This window comes from Montipora capricornis, chromosome 2, assembly GCF_036669925.1.
Source record: "Montipora capricornis isolate CH-2021 chromosome 2, ASM3666992v2, whole genome shotgun sequence".
In the NCBI taxonomy this organism is placed as follows: domain Eukaryota; kingdom Metazoa; phylum Cnidaria; class Anthozoa; order Scleractinia; family Acroporidae; genus Montipora; species Montipora capricornis.
This window is the reverse complement of record NC_090884.1, coordinates 18,581,792-18,599,291: the sequence shown is the minus strand read 5'-3', so window position 1 is coordinate 18,599,291 and position 17,500 is coordinate 18,581,792. Positions and strand designations below refer to the sequence as shown.

General features: G+C 39.0%; 2 protein-coding genes across 4 annotated transcripts in view; one reads left to right on the top strand and one right to left on the bottom strand.

Moving 5' to 3' along the window:
• The window catches only part of LOC138038993 (transient receptor potential cation channel subfamily M member-like 2), a 167,093-nt gene that overhangs the window by 114,200 nt on the left and 35,393 nt on the right, over window positions 1–17,500 (bottom strand). For both annotated transcript variants that reach the window (XM_068885126.1, XM_068885127.1), the window contains exon 8: window positions 2,080–2,218. In XM_068885126.1, coding sequence (XP_068741227.1) covers window positions 2,080–2,218 — 139 coding nt within the window. The remainder of the gene's footprint in view (window positions 1–2,079; window positions 2,219–17,500) is intronic.
• Window positions 14,498–17,500, top strand: part of LOC138038995 (ATP-dependent DNA helicase RecQ-like) — a 4,339-nt gene continuing 1,336 nt past the window's right edge. The window contains exons 1-2 of one of the 2 annotated variants that reach the window (XR_011130344.1): window positions 14,498–14,947; window positions 15,338–16,637. Coding sequence is in view for 1 of the 2 variants with exons in the window: in XM_068885129.1 (XP_068741230.1) it covers window positions 14,673–14,947; window positions 15,338–16,004 (942 nt within the window). In the remaining variant the exon portion in view is untranslated. Of the gene's footprint in view, window positions 14,948–15,337 lie in introns of both variants that reach the window. The other variant, XM_068885129.1, reaches the window with a different exon arrangement.

Genomic DNA, 17,500 nt, shown 5'->3' with positions numbered 1-17,500 from the left:
ACTGCCTCCGAACAGAATTAGCTGAAACCTGATCTTTGAATGGCAGATTAATTCTGATAAGTTGCTCTCGTCACCATTTCTCTCCGCTGTGCATACAGAAGGTTTTCGAGAAACAAAATTGGAAATAACAGAATCAATAAGACTCCAAGGGTAATCAAGACGGCTAAAAATCGAGCGCAATTTGAAGCATTCTTCATTAAAAGTCTCTGTTGTGGAAGATAGCGCATAAGCGCGATGTAACATTGTCTTTAATAAAGAGTCTTTATAGCGTTTATCAGTATGACTGTGGAAATGTAAGAGCAAGCCAGTATTGGTTGGCTTTCTATAGACTTGAGTTTCAAGTTTTGTTCCATTCTTGATGATATCAATGCCGATGAAAGGAATCCTATCATCAACAGGAAGCGCCATCGTGAACGATAGACTGGGATGTAGGCCATTCAGGGTAGTAAGAAACATAATGGCAGCATCAGTATTTGGCATTCTTGCAACAGTATCATCAACGTATCTTCTGTACAAATGAGGCATCAAGTCATCGCGCGTGAGTTTCTCTTCGAGGTGGCACATGAAGACATTCGCTATTCGAAACCTTTCTGTTAATGAAGATGATGTTTTTTTGGTCACTTATGATGCCAGTTCCAGCTCTATTCACCAATGTCAACATCTTGGTCAACAAAGCTTTCACGGATGACTTGTTTAATGAAACCTATGGGCTTAACCTCCAAAAAGATCAGCTTGTTAAGGTGCTTGAAATTGCCACAACCAATCAACTTTTTCAGTTTGATGGTCAGTTGTATGAGCAAACGGATGGAGTGGCTAAATTGGGCTTCCCCCTTGGTCCCCTAATGGTGAACGTCTTCATGTGCCACCTCGAAGAGAAACTCACACGCGATGGCTTGATGCCTCATTTGTGCAGAAGATACGTTGATGATACTCTTGAAAGAATGCCAAATACTGATGCTGCCACTATGTTTCTTACTACCCTGAATGGCCTACATCCCAGTCTATCGTTCACGATGGAGCTTCCTGTTGATGATAGGATTCCTTTCATCGGCATTGATATCATCAAGAATGAAACAAAACTTGAAACTCAAGTCTATAGAAAGCTAACCAATACTAGCTTGCTCTTACATTTCCACAGTCATACTGATAAACGCTATAGAGACTCTTTATTAAAGACAATGTTACATCGCGCTTATGCGCTATCTTCCACAACAGAGACTTTTAATGAAGAATGCGCCAAATTGCACTCCATTTTTAGCCATCTTGATTACCCTTGGAGTCTTATTGATTCTGTTATTTCCAATTTTGTTTCTCGAAAACCTTCTGTAGGCACAGCGGAGAGAAATGCTGACGAGAGCAACATAGTCAGAATTAATCTGCCATTCAAAGATCAGGTTTCAGCTAATTCTGTTCGAAGGCAGTTGTGTGATCTCAGTAATAAGATTGGCCTCGCTTTGCAGCCAGTTTTTGTAAGCAAGAAATTAGGACAAGACCTAAAACCTAAAGAATCCAAGCCGTCAATTGTTAATCAGTAATGCGTTGTTTATCATTTTGTATGTGATCTGTGCGATGCAGGTTATGTCGGCTATACAGCCCGACACCTTTTTCAACGTGTCGCTGAACACAAAAATTCGGCAATTGGCAAGCATTTTCATTTTCATGAAGCCCATGATCGGAGGGATCGTCTGAATGAGAGTCATTTTAAGATTCTGAGAAAGTGCCAAGGCAAATTCGATTGTTTAGTGTTTGAAATGCTTTATATGAAGAAATTCAAACCTAATCTGAACGTGCAAACGGACTCCGTACGTGCGAAACTTTTTGTTTATCCCGTAAATTATTTCCTCTTATTGTTCGTTTTAGTATTTATAGAACTCTTGACTTGATAATGACGTTATGTGAACATCGAAACGTCGTCGATTTTAGCTCTTTATAGCTTTTTATCGTTTTTAACTTTTTTAAATCTTACAATGTTATTAAGCAACGTTTTGTCGCAAGTTTTTATCGTCAAATGTTATTCGAAGTCACTTCTTAAATGTAAAATCCCCTTACATATCTATTGATACATAAGTCCATACGTACAAATCTCTTATTTTCCACGCATCTCAGGACATTCTCATAGATCGTCAAGCATCCTTCCTCGTCAAACTCAGGAAAGGCATTTTCAATTTTAACAAGCAGCTGATGGTGTTCGACAACGTCGGCCATTTCTGCAAACTCACTAAGGAGAAACTTCACTTAATCAACGCATGCAAAATCGAGGCCAGAAAATAATACAGTAACCAATGCTGGGGCTACCGCTTCCAGGGACATCTTTGCTGACGATAAAGTTTTCACTTGGCATCATAAACATACATGTACGAATTCGCTTATATCGCGAAAGGAGAGAATTTCTTTAACAATTCAGAGAACTTGTTAAATAATCAGCAGCGAAACACCGTACTGGGAAACTGATGACTTATTTGTGGCACGATATAATGAGCCCATACATTCATTGATGAAGAATGAGTTCTCAAAAATGTGTACAAAAATCAAACAAGAGTTGGCCACATCTCAAAAATCGATTTTGCTCAAATTTTGTCCAGATGTAGGCTATTAGATGTGTAAATGCACTGTATAGTTATTTAAATCATGAGCATTTTTATTTTTGAGAAAATGCCAATTTAGAAGTACAGTGTACCTCTCCACATCGCCATGTTTTGCTCACAAATTAACGCTTACTTTCCCGTCAAATTTCGCTACGAAAACCGATTCGCATCAGCTCAAACCCTCCGAAAAGCTGTTCTATGTTATCTAGACATCCGGTTACGTGATTTTTGGGAAATTGAACCACGTTTTGCACCCAAAACTATTAAAACTTTAATAGGCTTGATTTTACCTCACAGAAGGTACCCCTGAAACGGCATCGTTTTTAAGTATGCGATAAAGTTCCAAATATAACAATACTTGCATCGATAACTCTCTGAGTGATAAGCTTTCAGATGATATAAGAATTTTTCTGAGGAAATATATACGCTGTGTGACAGTTCATCAAATTCATGTGTTTTTGACCTTTCAACATCGAATGTCCTAATTTGCATATTCATCAGATTTACAAATTTAATCACCTAACTCTCTCGTTTCAACTCTTTCACATGAAGAATCACAGTTGTAATAATACATCCTACCTGTTTATGTCTTAGCTGTGGCTTAGAACCTCCAATTTTACCACAAGTTCCATAAATATGTCAGCAAACAATAGCTGGTACACCAGGGGCACCCAACGACCAATTTGTTGTAAAATGTATTACAATTATACCCCAGTTAATGAAAATAAATGTTATTAAGGCATTTTCAGGTGTTTTTCAGTGTTGCTGGGAAAGCATTACCTGTTCCTTTTACCCAGCAAGACACACAAGAAATTTCCCAGCCAGCTAGATAAAATTGGTTGGTTTCCCAGCCAGCCGATCAAATTTATTTCCCAGCCAGGAATTTAAGTAATTAATTAATTAATATAAAAATGAAACGAATAATACTAAAAATGATGATGATGATGATGATAACAATAGCAATACTTATATTGATAATGATAATAGAACGATAATGTGAAACACACTGCTGTAATTCTTGAGTTAGTATGATACTCTACTGATTACATGTACTGCTGTCTCGAGCAGTTTGAATTTTAGGAGACTTCTATCACCCTGGAAAGAGAGCACAGAATTCATAATACCTAGCAACATTGTACACAAAAGCAGTAAAATACTTGCTAGGATAAACCTGTATTCTCTACCATTATAAGGCAGAACCTTGAACTAGCTCTTCATTTCACATTTTTAATGATCTCTTCAGTTACACAATTGCTAATGTCCAATTCCTTGCTATTTCCATGGTAGCCTGAGAAATAATTAAAAAAGGAAATAATTAGAGATCAATATTAATTGGGTACAGCCAGCAGTAATGCTGATTGAATTTTCAGATCTAGCTATGGACTCACTAATCCTTGTTATCACAGGGGACCCACACAAAGGGTGAATTTAGAAGCAATGTATGAGAATAGCAAAAAGTTCCACAATTATTATTGTACTATTTTGCAGTAAATATTTACAAAAGATGAGGATAAACTATCTGACATGATGTGCTGTTGTTATTATGGCTGGAAATGACAAATTGTAGCAATTTTTACCAGAGCAACACGCGTCCTTGAAATCACTAAATTTTGCCACAAGCAGCCACAATAACGACACAGCAGAACATTTCGGATGAAGGTTAGTGTATTCTCATCTTATATGCAAAAATTTATCCCAGAATTGTACAATAATATGGAAATTTTTGCTATTCTCATACATTGCTTCTAAATTCAATAATACCAAGGGTCAAACACATTATGTGGGCATCCTGTGATTGTTAGTATTTGTAAAAAGTAGACTCAGGCCCCTGTAATTCTTAGATGCAGAAACCATGAATGTCTTTGCGGTTTGGCAAAAAAAAAAACAGCTAGAGGTAGTAAGATCTATTTGTTATCATGGTGCAGAGCCCTCAACAAATATAGCTATATATCATTCCTGATCAACTGAAAAATGAAAAAAAAAATTCCCTTGACTCGCCAAATATGACAGTCACATCTTGAGCTGGATGGATAACAAGATCTGTAAAATTTCTGCAGGCCATATACAGTATTGTGAAAAAGTAATGAGAACGTAATTTGACAAAATTCGCGAATTTTGGGGTTTTTCGACGAAAAATGGCGAATTTTTGTCCAGCGCGAAAGTTCGCAGAAAATGCACCGAATTTTCGCAATGCCTCTTGTTTAAGTTGACGCGAATTTTCGAGCGAAAATTCCCTTTGACCGAAAATTCGTTGCGAAATTTTGAGCGAAAATTCGCTTTGACCGATCATTCGTTCCGAAATTTCAAGCAAAAATTCGCATTCACTGACAACTCGCACATGTGTGGAATGAAAGTCGAAAGGCATCGTACAGTGCTCTTAATTCCCTGATCAAAAAAAAAATAATAACAAAGAAGCTGCGATCACACAAGGCTTTTAAGCTATATATTTGAGTCTTTTACCGATGAATTCAAAGTTTCTCATCAAATGGAAATGGAACCATTGATGTTTTTTTCACTGCGGTGACTTGCCGGCGCCTGCCAAAAAGTTAAAAGTTATCCTGAAAATTGGTAAGTAAGCTTTTCATACGTATAAGACATCATGTCAATAAACACTTCTGGTGTAATACAAATGTAGACCCGGGAACCATTTTTTTTGCCGCTGTTACGCTACAAGATAACACTGGCCGGCTCTTTTATATTTACAGGCTTTGCATTGTTGACAACAGTTTGTCCTCACAACCAAAGGATTGAAATTGCATACGTTTTGTCGAGTCTTCTCTGCCGAGAAAGATGATTAAAAACACATTACAAAGGGCGAATTTTGTAGAGAATTGAAACGGACACAATTACAGAACTATTTCAAAAATACATGTACTGATCAGCAAAGTGCTGTCAAAGTGACTGCAGTTGTTTACAAAACTGAATAGCCGATCAATATGTGATCGATCTTTACAAACCACGCTAAGAAATTTCGCGTACAACAAGCGAAATTACGCTTTTGGTTTTTCACGCTGGTCTCGAAAATGCGGCGAATTTTCGCGCTGGGCTCGAGAATGCGGCGAATTTTCTCTCTTTGTTTTAGCAAAATTACGCTGGAAACATCGCGAAACGACGCTCGAATTTTCGAGCGAAATTTCGTCGAAAGTTCGCAGGGACAAAGAACGAAATTTACGCATTTCGCTCTCATTACTTTTCCACAACACTGTAGGTCTAGCAGTTAAACTGGTCAAAATGAATGGACTTTCTCCATGCCATAAATTATTTTAATAAAATTTATAATGTTACCCTGAACAACTGTTGACCATCTTCCTCCCAATGACACAGATATGCACCCCTTCACATAAAAGGAAAATTGAAACTTAATAGACAACTGAATAGAGGGCCACAAAGAAAACAAAGTTCTCAGTGCAAACCATGAATGCCCTAACTCAACCTAAAGGAAGAGGGGGTCTTAAGAATGAACAAAGAATGAATTCCCATAGTTGCAACCCTAACTCAACCTGATGGAAGAGAGAGGGTCATAAGAATAAACAAACAAACAATGCCCATCATCACAAGCCTAACTCAACCTGATGGAAGAGAGAGGGTCATAAGAATAAACAAACAAACAATGCCCATCATCACAAGCCTAACTCAACCTGATGGAAGAGAGAGGGTCGTAAGAATAACCAAACAATGAATGCCCATTGTCACAAGCCTAACTCAACCTGATGGAAGAGAGAGGGCCGTAAGAATGAACAAACAAAGAATGCCCATTGTCACAAGCCTAACTCAACCTGATGGAAGAGAGAGGATCGTAAGGATGAACAAACAATGAATGGCCATCGTCACAAGCCTAACTCAACCTGATGGAAGAGAAAGAGTCGTACGATTAAACAAACAAAGAATGCCCATTGTCACAAGCCTAACTCAACCTGATGGAAGAGAGAGGATCGAATAAATGAACAAACAATGAATGGCCATCGTCACAAGCCTAACTCAACCTGATGGAAGAGAAAGAATCGTACGATTAAACAAACAAAGAATGCCCATTACCACAAGCCAAACTCAACCTGATGGAAGACAGAGGGTCGTAAGAATAAACAAAAAAAGAATGCAAATTGTCACAAGCCAAACTCAACCGGATGGAAGAGAGAGAGCCGTAAGAATAAACAAACAAAGAATGCCCATCGTTGCAAGCCTAACTCAACCTGATGGAAGAGAAAGAGTTGTAAGAATGAACAGACAGCGAATGCCCATCATCACAAGCCTAAGTCAACCTGATGGAAGAGAGAGGATCGTAAGAATGAACAAACAATGAATGGCCATCGTCAAAAGCCTAACTCAACCTGATGGAAGAGAAAGAGTCGTAAGAATAAGCAAACAAAGACTGCCCATTGTCACCAGCCAAACTCAACCTGATGGAAGAGAGAGGATCGTAAGAATAAACAAACAAAGAATGCCCATCGTCGCAAGGCTAACTCAACCTGATGGAAGAGAAAAACTCGTAAGAATGAACAGACAACGAACGCCCATCGTCACAAGCCTAACTCAACCTGATGGAAGAGAGAGGATCATAAGAATGAACAAACAATGAATGCCCATTGTCACAAGCCAAACTCAACCTGATGGATGAGAAAGAGTCGTAGGAATGAACAAACAACGAATGCCCATCGTCACAGGCCTAACTCAACCTGATGGAAGAGAGAGGATCGTAAGAATGAACAAACAATAAATGCCCATTGTCACAAGCCTAACTCAACCTGATGGAAGAGAGAGGGTCATAAGAATGAACAAACAACGAATGCCCATCGTCGCAAGCCTAACTCAACCTGATGGAAGAGAGAGGATCATAAGAATGAACAAACAACGAATGCCCATCGTCACAGGCCTAACTCAACCTGATGGATAAGAAAGAGTCGTAGGAATGAACAAACAACGAATGCCCATCGTCACAGGCCTAACTCAACCTGATGGAAGAGAGAGGATCGTAAGAATGAACAAACAATGAATGCCCATTGTCACAAGCCAAACTCAACCTGATGGATGAGAAAGAGTCGTAGGAATGAACAAACAACGAATGCCCATCGTCACAGGCCTAACTCAACCTGATGGAAGAGAGAGGATCGTAAGAATGAACAAACAATGAATGCCCATTGTCACAAGCCAAACTCAACCTGATGGATGAGAAAGAGTCGTAAGAATGAACAGACAACGAACGCCCATCGTCACAAGCCTAACTCAACCTGATGGAAGAGAGAGGATCATAAGAATGAACAAACAATGAATGCCCATTGTCACAAGCCAAACTCAACCTGATGGATGAGAAAGAGTCGTAGGAATGAACAAACAACGAATGCCCATCGTCACAGGCCTAACTCAACCTGATGGAAGAGAGAGGATCGTAAGAATGAACAAACAATGAATGCCCATTGTCACAAGCCAAACTCAACCTGATGGATGAGAAAGAGTCGTAGGAATGAACAAACAACGAATGCCCATCGTCACAGGCCTAACTCAACCTGATGGAAGAGAGAGGATCGTAAGAATGAACAAACAATGAATGCCCATTGTCACAAGCCAAACTCAACCTGATGGATGAGAGAGGATCGTAAGAATGAACAGACAACGAACGCCCATCGTCACAAGCCTAACTCAACCTGATGGAAGAGAGAGAGGATCATAAGAATGAACAAACAATGAATGCCGATTGTCACAAGCCTAACTCAACCTGATGGATGAGAGAGGATCGTAAGAATGAACAAACAACGAATGCCCACCGTCGCAAGCCTAACTCAACCTGATGGAAGAGAGAGGAACATAAGAATGAACAAACAACGAATGCCCATCGTCACAGGCCTAACTCAACCTGATGGAAGAGAGAGGATCGTAAGAATGAACAAACAATGAATGCCCATTGTCACAAGCCAAACTCAACTTGATGGATGAGAAAGAGTCGTAGGAATGAACAAACAACGAATGCCCATCGTCACAGGCCTAACTCAACCTGATGGAAGAGAGAGGATCGTAAGAATGAACAAACAATAAATGCCCATTGTCACAAGCCTAACTCAACCTCACGGAAGAGAGAGGGTGGTAAGAATGAACAAACAATGAATGCCCATCGTCGCAAGCCTAACTCAACCTGATGAAAGAGAAAAAGTAGTAAGAAAAAAACAAACAAAGAATGCCCATTGTCACAAGCCAAACTCAACCTGATGGAAGAGAAGGGGTCGTAAGAATGAACAAACAATGAATGCCCATCGTCGCAAGCCTAACTCAACCTGATGGAAGAGAAAGAGTCGCAAGAAGAAACAAACAAAGAATGCCCATTGTCACAAGCCAAACTCAACCTGATGGAAGAGAGAGGGTCGTAGGAATAAACAAGCAAAAAATGCTTATCGTCACAAGCCTAACTCAACCTGATAGAAGAGAGAGAGTGATAAGAATGAACAAAACAAAGAATGCCCACCGTCACAAGCCTAACTCAGCCTGATGGAAGAGAGAGGATTGTAAGAATGAACAAACAATGAATGCCCATCGTCGCAAGCCTAACTCAACCTGATGGAAGAGAGAGGGTCGTAAGAATGAACAAACAAAGAATGCCCATCGTCAAAAGCCCAACTCAACCTGATGGAGGAGAGAGGGTCATAAAAATGAACTACATGTAACAAAGAATGCCCATCGTCACAAGCCTAACTGGAAGAGTGAGGGTCGTAAGAATGAACAAACAATGAATGGCCATCGTCACAAGCCTAACGAGAGAGGGTCGTAAGAATGAACAAACAAAGAATGCCCATCTTCAAAAGCCTAACTCAGTTTCAGACAAAGCATGACTAAAGATAATTTGTGATTGTTGAAAAGGAAAAGTAAACAATCTGCAAAGTAAAAAAGAATTAGTGCTGTTGGTCACAATAACAATAATTGTTTTGTCAATGTATGTTTTGATGACAGCAGTTATTGCTGACACAATCATACATTGTATGAACAATAGTATGTCTTAATTAAGCACCCACCCCAATACAAAACAGCTGATCATCAGAAGCATTCTCACAATATTATTATAACCACAGTCTGACCAGAACCAACAAGGTTCTCTTAGTCACAGAAAAAAAAAACAATAGTAAAAGCCTGCATATACGAACACACATATATATATATATTTTTTTTGTCTGGCAAAATAGGGACACTTGGAAATTCAGGCTTAAAGTGGGTTCTTGACAAGGTCCTAATTTCTATGTAAGAGATATAGGTATTGATTGCCAGAAAAATAAATATTTGCGATCTCAAAGTCAAACTCCTTGGTAAAAGTGCTTATTGCAATTCAACTGTGACTCACATATAGAATCTGCTTGATTTTAGTTCGCTAAACAGGGTTGTGTTTAATTAAGCCAAATATCTGCCAACAGGTTCTTACAAAAGGGTCTCTTTTGTATACTTTCAAACGTGTCTGGACAACCAAAGGAAATTTGTCATAGCCAGACCTTTAAGTGATAACATTCAAAATAAATATATCATTTTGGCAATTTAACGTAGGAGGTTGTTTCACAGTATCTTTGCTCAAAATGTTTAAAAAATGCAGAAATTGCTCCCGAAAGTTATGGAATAGTTGTTAAAAGCTTACACTTTATGAAAGAAAGCATTTTCCATTTTGGTACAACTTGCAACTAAATTTGTCAAACTTTATAAAAATTTCTTAGCCAAGCTTGAATGTTTGACTTAGGGTGCGTTCGATTCACCATGTCCCATATTCCAGAATAGGAATACAGTTAGAAATCCTTCGTTTTTACGGAGATTCACGTTAAAATTGTCAAACATCAGTTAAAGTGCTATTTTAAACATATTTTTATTATCCGTGTTGCTTCGAGACGTGCCAAATATACCACTTTCATCATCACGCCACGTATTCTTATTCCGGAATAGGGTCAATCGAACGCACCCTTGTTCAGCCTAACAAATTTTAAAAATTCATATTTTAACCCATTTGCATCCACGCCGCCTTTTGCCATCCTTTGCCATCCTCAAATGCAAATGGTTCTTATCATTTGACAATGTCTATTTTTTCACACTAAAGTAATTAACTTTGGGGTTTCCTTATTTTGGGCTGAGAATTTTAGCTTATGGAAACCATGCTAAAAGCATGGCACAACTCTTATTATCTGTATTATTTTTTAGTGCTATTAAAAGAGATTTCTTAAGGACGTTTGCGTGAAAATTTTTTAACATTGATTTTTTTCTAAAACTTTTACGACTGTAAGATGATGAGTTAGTTACATGTATGTCAGAAATGTAAAAAAAATGGGGGGTCACCGACTTCGTTTTGGAGAGAACATGCCCGGAAAAACACCCAAAATGTGACAAAATCGGGCTTCGTTAGCGAATAAGGCCAGTGTCTGTAAACCCAAATATATTGCAATTAAATCTTTGAAGTGAAATTTTCTCTGCCAAATATTGTTTAAGTGGACTTATTAAGTGAATTTAGTCAACTGGTGAGGTTCCTTAAAGATCAAGTTCGCATTTAGCGACCACAGTTTCACGCGCCTTGCAGCCGCAAGAGGGCAGAATTTGATGTCCCGTGAGCAGAAATCTTGGAATTTTTTTAGCTTCCCACATTGATTTTTTGTTCAGTTTTGGACAACGTGGAGATAATTGTAAATAAAATCCGCGTGTGGAAAGAAAAATAGGGGTCACCGAACGTCCAAGACCGTTAAATCCAGGCAAAGCTATAGCAATGGCCTTTTGCCCTGTCATTTCTCATTTTATTACTTACCGCGCGCGCTCGTGTATGCTGTGGCGAGTGCATTTGCGTGCGCAGTAAGGATGCGCAGAAACAATTGGCGCGAACGTCCTTAAAACATAAAATAGTAAAAACGAACGATAAAATGCGACATTTCGAAGTAGTCATGACTCCATTATCGAGGAAAAATGTTTGATCATGCAAATTACAGCATTTAAGGACGTTCACGCCCATTGCTACTGCGCATCCTTACAGCGCACGCAAATTCACATGCCACGTCATGCATCTAGCACGCGCGCTAAGTACTAAAATGAACAATGATAGGGCAAATGGCCATTGCTATAGCTTTGCTTGGATTTAACGATCTTGGATGTTCGGTGACCCCTACTTTTCTTTTCAGAAACAGATTTTATTTACAATTATTTCCACATAAATAAACAAAAAATCAATGTGGGAAGTTAACAAAATTTCAAGATTTCTGTCCTTGGGAAATGAAGGCGCCAAAGAGAAAGGGCCCGTGCGGTCAAAATTTAAAAGTAGCGACGGAGAGATGGAGATCTTATTCTAATCAGGTACAAATTATCTGAAAGCATTGTTGTAAATCACAAGTGAAAAAAGAAAAAGGTTAATAAAAGTGCAGGGAATGCAGCCCGTTCAAGTAAGTTTTAATTTTGTATTCAGTACAGGACAATGAAGGCCACCCAGTTTTTAAACCTTTTACATCTGATAATCGTTCCAAGGTAGCATTCCTGTTGAGTGAAAATGTTTCAAAAGAGAAAGAAGGACTTGCTTACTTTTCTCTCCTGTGGCAAGAATCACACCAACGTGCCTCTGTTTCTCTCCTCGTCCAGTGTTCCAGTCAATTTCGATTTCGGCCCCGACGTCGAATGGCCCTCTCAAAATGCAACGACTTTTCGACAGTACACTGACACTTTTGTCAGAGTCGAAATAAATGCAACCTTTGATAGTCATCTTGTGAATGACAAAAAGTCAGAAGTGAAGCTTTCAGTTTCCGTACGAATACGCGTACTAGCGTCAGGGATTCCAATGTCAATTTCAAAATGACCCTTGTGTAATATAACTACGTAATCGATACTGCCCCAGAGTAATAGAAGGGTACGAATGCAGTAAGAGCAGAGGTAAACAATTGGGTAAACTTGATACATAAGGAATTTTGTTATCAACAATATGTCCAGGAGACGCGGGGAACGATCGAATTTCGTCACAAAAGGATTTTCCGTAGTCGGAAAATGTCGCGCGATGTGTCCACGCCGTCAAAGCCATGGAAAAAAGTCGGGCGATTTCATTTACTTGCTCGGGTTTATGCCCTGACTCTGCGCTTTTTAATACCTTAGTGCGTCGTAGAAAAGGAGACTGTTAGGGCAGCAAATTCTACACCCCGCGTCGCACCAATTCACAAACAGATGTCGTGGACTGAGCACGCTTGTGCGGCGGGCTCCCCAACATATCTACTCCTGCAAAAAAGAAATTGACTATTGCTAGTCGGTGAGTAAATTTCAAAGTATTTTAAGCAGCATAAAGTTAATCACTGTGAGCTCGAATTAATCATGTACTAGCAGAATTCTTGGGATTACAATAATTTACACTCCAAATTGCATTTATGTTTTCTTGGACCTCAGAAATCAGAAATACCGCGTGTGCGGCGGGCTCCCCAAACGTCAACTCTTTAAGCACAAGCTGCTATTTTTTTTGTAATAAGGAACTTTGTGGAGAAAAACAAAATTATGGCTGTAATGAGGCTTCCATCAGGTTTCAGAGCAGCTGCTCGGATTTCAATACGACCATGTTAAAGTCAAGACTAAATTCAGGCCAAAATGCAGGACTTTATTTTTATGCTCGAATATCCGCATAAATATCTCGCTCTATCGGTTAAGCCTTAAAAAATCCTGTTACGCGTGCCTCTGGTTCTGTTCGTGCTATGATAAGGCAATTAAGGTCACATTCAGGTCTGGATATGGCTCGTTCAGGTCTGATATTTTCGTACGGGTAACGATCTTGGATGTTCGGTGACCCCTACTTTTCTTTTCAGAAACAGATTTTATTTACAATTATCTCCACATTGTCCAAAAATGAACAAAAAATCAATGTGGAAAGTTTAAAAAAATTCAAGATTTTTGTCCTCGGGACATAGAATCCTGCCATCTTGCAGCTGCAAGGCGCATCAAACTATCGTCGCCAAATGCGAACTTGTTCTTTAAGGAACCTCAACAGTTACGTAAATTCACTTGATGGGTCCACTTGAACAAAGTTTGGTAGAGAACACTTCACTTCAACGTTGTAATGGCAATATTTTTGGGCTTACAGTCACTGTGGCCTTATTTGCTAAAGAAGCCGAATTTTATCAGATTTAGGGTGTTCTTCCGGGCAAGTTCTCTCCAAAACGAAGTCGGTGACCTCCCATTTTTTTTACATTTCTGACATCACTAACTCATCATCTTTCAATGGTAAAATTTGCAGAAAAAAAGAAATGTTAGAAAATTTTCGCGCGAACGTCCTTAAGCACTTCAAAAGGTCTCAGCAGGTCCTGAGGGATTGTCCCTTGCACGTTCTCGTAATGTTTTAGTGCATGTTTGTTATCTGTTTTCTGGCTACAATTAACAAAGACTGGTTTCTATGTTAACACAAAAACAGAGCCTTCGCAGGAGTTGTCGAGAGTAATAAATCGTCTTTCTAAGGATATAAATTACATTAAAATAAGTGCGAATTTTTCTTGATTCTTACCTTGTGTTTGAGGAAAGCACATGGTCAATCCCGTGGCTGTCTACACGAATCTAAGGATCTGTAAACAAAAATACTGCTTTCAATGTTTTACAATTTGTTGGCTCAATTCGCTTCAACTGTAAAAGATCATCACGCACTTGACTAATACAGATAACCGAAAAAAAGCATTAAAAGAACTACAATAAGAAGTCTTATACCTCCGAAAACGCTAGCCTGCAGAACAGGCGTGATTTTTTGCATAAACAGAGGAGAAAGCAAGGCGAACGCGAGGCGAGCGCGAACGCGAGGCGAGTGCGAAGCGCGAGTGGCGCGTGAGGGGAGGAGCGCTAAAAAATCCTGCCTGTCCGCATACCATTGTTCAAGCTCTTCCGGGGTTCATATATGAACGCGGCTATCCAATTGGTTACTTGACATCACGTGATCCTCAAACATTTCTCAAATTCAACATGGCGGTCTCTGTGGATGAAGCTATTCGGGAATCCCTCCGTTTATTTCCGAATGTGCCGGCTCTTAAGGAGAAACAAAAGTGCATCGAACTATTGTTAAAAAGGAAGGATGTACTTGGATTACTTCCCACTGGCTTTGGAAAAAGCTTGATTTATCAACTTTTTCCCTCCGTCTTTGAAACGATGAATTGCAAGGGAGCCCACGTGCTTGTTGTTAGTGCTTTAAAAGCGATCTCTAACGAGCAAATGGAAGAACTAAATGATCTTGGAATATCAGCATCGGAAGTGGTAATCAGTGAACAAGAAGACTTGAAGATTTTGCGCGGAGAATACAGCCTGATATTTGGAAGTGCTGAGATGTTGTTGAAAAAAGAGTGGTTGGACAAATTCAAGAAATCTAAGTTGATGGGAACTGTCGAACTTCTCGTTGTTGATGAAGCCCACGTATCTCAAACTTGGTGAGTTTTCCTGCAGTTATGTCAAGTTTTGATTGGCAATGTCTGAGACTTGCCCTTGCCAAGATCGCTATTGGTAAATCATAAAATCGAGATGGCAATACCTGCTAAGCTTTAATGTGGATAATTGAGTCATTATGTTAGTTGCATGTACCAAAACCCGCATATTTTTGGTGAAAAGGGAGCGATATGAGGCAATTGTAAACGTTAATAATAGCATGTCGGGGTTAATTTTGACAATGAATTTTTACCCATTTTTGTACTATTCTCTGAATGCTTGTCAGATATTACAAGGAGTATTCTCACTATCTGATTCCCTGCAGTGTCATGTAAGTTCTACCATTAATCTATCGATTTTTTTCAGTAACCAAGCCTTCTTTTCTTGTTTTCAAGGGGAAAGTCATCTCACAGAAAAAAAGCTTTTAGAGCAGCATATGGGGAGCTGAGCACCCTTAGGTCATTTCTGAAGCCTGGTACACCAGTCCTTGCCCTAACTGCGACTGTGGAATGGAAAAGCCGTGTCAAATTGATAAAACAGCTTGGAATGCAAGCACCTGAGATAGTAGACGTATCCATTAACAATGAGAACATCAGATTTTCTGTACAGAAAATCAAGAAAGGACTGCAGTGTTTTAATTGGTTGGTGGCCAAGATAGCTACTCAACAGCAGAGGACCTCAAAAACAATTATTTTTTGCAGAAGCATCACTGACATCTCTACTGTTTTGAGCTACCTTTTGACAAAATTGGGTAGTGCAGCCTATGTGGATCAAGAAAAATCTCAGTTGAAGTGTCTCATTGCAGTGTATCATAGCAACAGCCCCGAAGAGTCTAAAGTGAGGGTTAACAAGTCATTGAAGCTAAATGATGGCCCCATCAGGATTGTGTTGGCGACTTCTGCATTGAGTCTTGGTGTGAACTTTAAGGATGTGAGGTACATAATTCATTATGGACCTGCACCTGATTTAAGAACTCATCTGCAAGAGGCTGGAAGAGCAGGAAGAGATGGAAAGGCTGCCTTTAATGTTTTATATTATCATGGCCAGCAACTGCGCCTCTGAGACAAAAATTTCAAGGAAAGTCTGAAAGTAACATCTTGCTACCGTGTAGCATTTCTTAAGACTTTTGACAGCACAGTGAAACCTCTAAACGAAGGCCACAACCGCTGTAGCAATTGCCATCAGGCATGTCAATGTTCTGGTGAAAATTGTGCAGTCAGCCTTCCTGTTTTTGAAAGTGTCGATTCTCAAGAAACAATGACTCAGGGAGAAAGAATTGCCAATGGTACTGATATTGCTGACTTCGAGTCTGCGTTAAAAGAACTACAGGACAACTTGGATGGAAATGTTACATTTTCTATTCTGGGGAACAAACTGATGACTCATGGTTTTTCAGATAATGTGATCAAAGAGATTGTTTATGATGTTCAACACAATTTTACTGTAGAATATCTTATTGAAAACCATCACATTGTATTGCTACCTTTAGCCAGAGACATTATGGAAATTATCCAAGAACAGTTTGAGGACATTGACATTTCACAAGATGAACTTTTTAGAATCTCTCTTACTGATCAGCTGGAAGGTGACATGGGATCATCAGCAGTTTTGGACCACCCCCTCATTACTGATAATACATTATTTGAAAATTACTTTGACAGTTCAAGTGGTTCCAGTGGTGAAGATGAACTTCCCGTAAGTGCTGATGAACTTGATCACTATTTTTCAATTGTTTAATTGTTAGATTTGTAGAACAACTGCATCTTTGTCATATGAGTTGTAAGTTATTTGCCTGTATTCTGTGGATGGTGAGAATTTCATTAGCATTTAAGCTATAATTTGCTTGACATTTGATTGTCAGATTAACTCATTTTAAGCCCAGCTTCATTTTGGCATGGACTGATTTTTCACACATGTACACTGTGTTACAGTACATTGTATTCAAATAGTGCCCTAATGTCTGAAGGTACATATTTTGTTATAAGGCACCAATAACATTAGTTCAAATTGTCATCCTTTGTGTTTTGAAATCAAACGAGACCCTCCTTCCTCCCTCCCCTTAACATGTATTTTAAATGAAACATAACTATTCCACTCTGACCTCTCTACGCTTTACAATGACCAATTCTTTCCCACTCATTTAACAGTAGTTCAGTTTTTATTATCACAGAACATATTTCTTCAAGTATATTACCATTCATGGAACAATATCTCTAAAAATTATTTGTACTACTTTAAGCAAAAAGAATCTTACCAAAATACAGTTTGTTTCCATTGTGCTTTGTAAGTTAAAACACTCCTGTTTTGAATTTAATCAATTTGGTGGTTTTCCTCAGGAGAATATTGCTAGACACTCCCAACTTCTGAATGCCTGGTTATTAGTTCTGCTTCTTGATAACTAATCAAGGAATCACTGCTCTTTCAGTTGAGGAAAGTATTCAAGCAGACTTTCATACAACTAATTTATACATGGCTTCCCATGTTTTTGGCAACCACCTTGACCAGGAAAAAAAATCTCTTAGTCAAGCCCTTCAAGGATATCTGCTAAACTTGGGAAA